Genomic DNA, 345 nt, shown 5'->3' with positions numbered 1-345 from the left:
TATATCTATTTTGAATACGTCCAGACTTGCCTTATCACACACATAAAAAAGTAAAGCACTTTGATAAACTTTGCGACATCTGGACCTTGACCCTTGCGCTCTGTATAAAAGGTTGGGAAGCTACCGCATCGTCACCGACAACATGAAGGTCCTCGTTGTGCTCGCTCTCGTCGCGACTGCGGCTGCCTGGCCGAACCTCGGCTTCCAGGCGGACGCTGCAGGTTAGTCTTACATGTACTTGGACATAAATCATCAAGCTGTGTTCTTTCACGTCTCGTCCTAAATCATTACATATTTGCTCAGTTATATATAATTCAACTTTCCACTTCTCTTTTCCCTTTTATT

The 345-nt window shown here is 44.1% G+C and overlaps 1 protein-coding gene across 3 annotated transcripts in view; it reads left to right on the top strand.

The window, feature by feature from the left end:
• Positions 1 to 345, top strand: part of LOC119590766 (hemocyanin C chain-like) — a 16266-nt gene that overhangs the window by 13362 nt on the left and 2559 nt on the right. The window contains exon 1 of one of the 3 annotated variants that reach the window (XM_037939479.1): positions 134 to 221. The exons of the other annotated variants lie outside the window; for them this stretch is intronic. Coding sequence (XP_037795407.1) covers positions 143 to 221 — 79 coding nt within the window. The 5' untranslated portion in view covers positions 134 to 142. Of the gene's footprint in view, positions 1 to 133; positions 222 to 345 lie in introns of those variants that run through there. 3 annotated transcript variants of the gene reach the window in all.

The sequence above is a fragment of the Penaeus monodon genome, chromosome 27 (assembly GCF_015228065.2).
Source record: "Penaeus monodon isolate SGIC_2016 chromosome 27, NSTDA_Pmon_1, whole genome shotgun sequence".
NCBI classification, from domain to species: domain Eukaryota; kingdom Metazoa; phylum Arthropoda; class Malacostraca; order Decapoda; family Penaeidae; genus Penaeus; species Penaeus monodon.
This window is presented reverse-complemented; position numbering and strand designations above follow the sequence as displayed.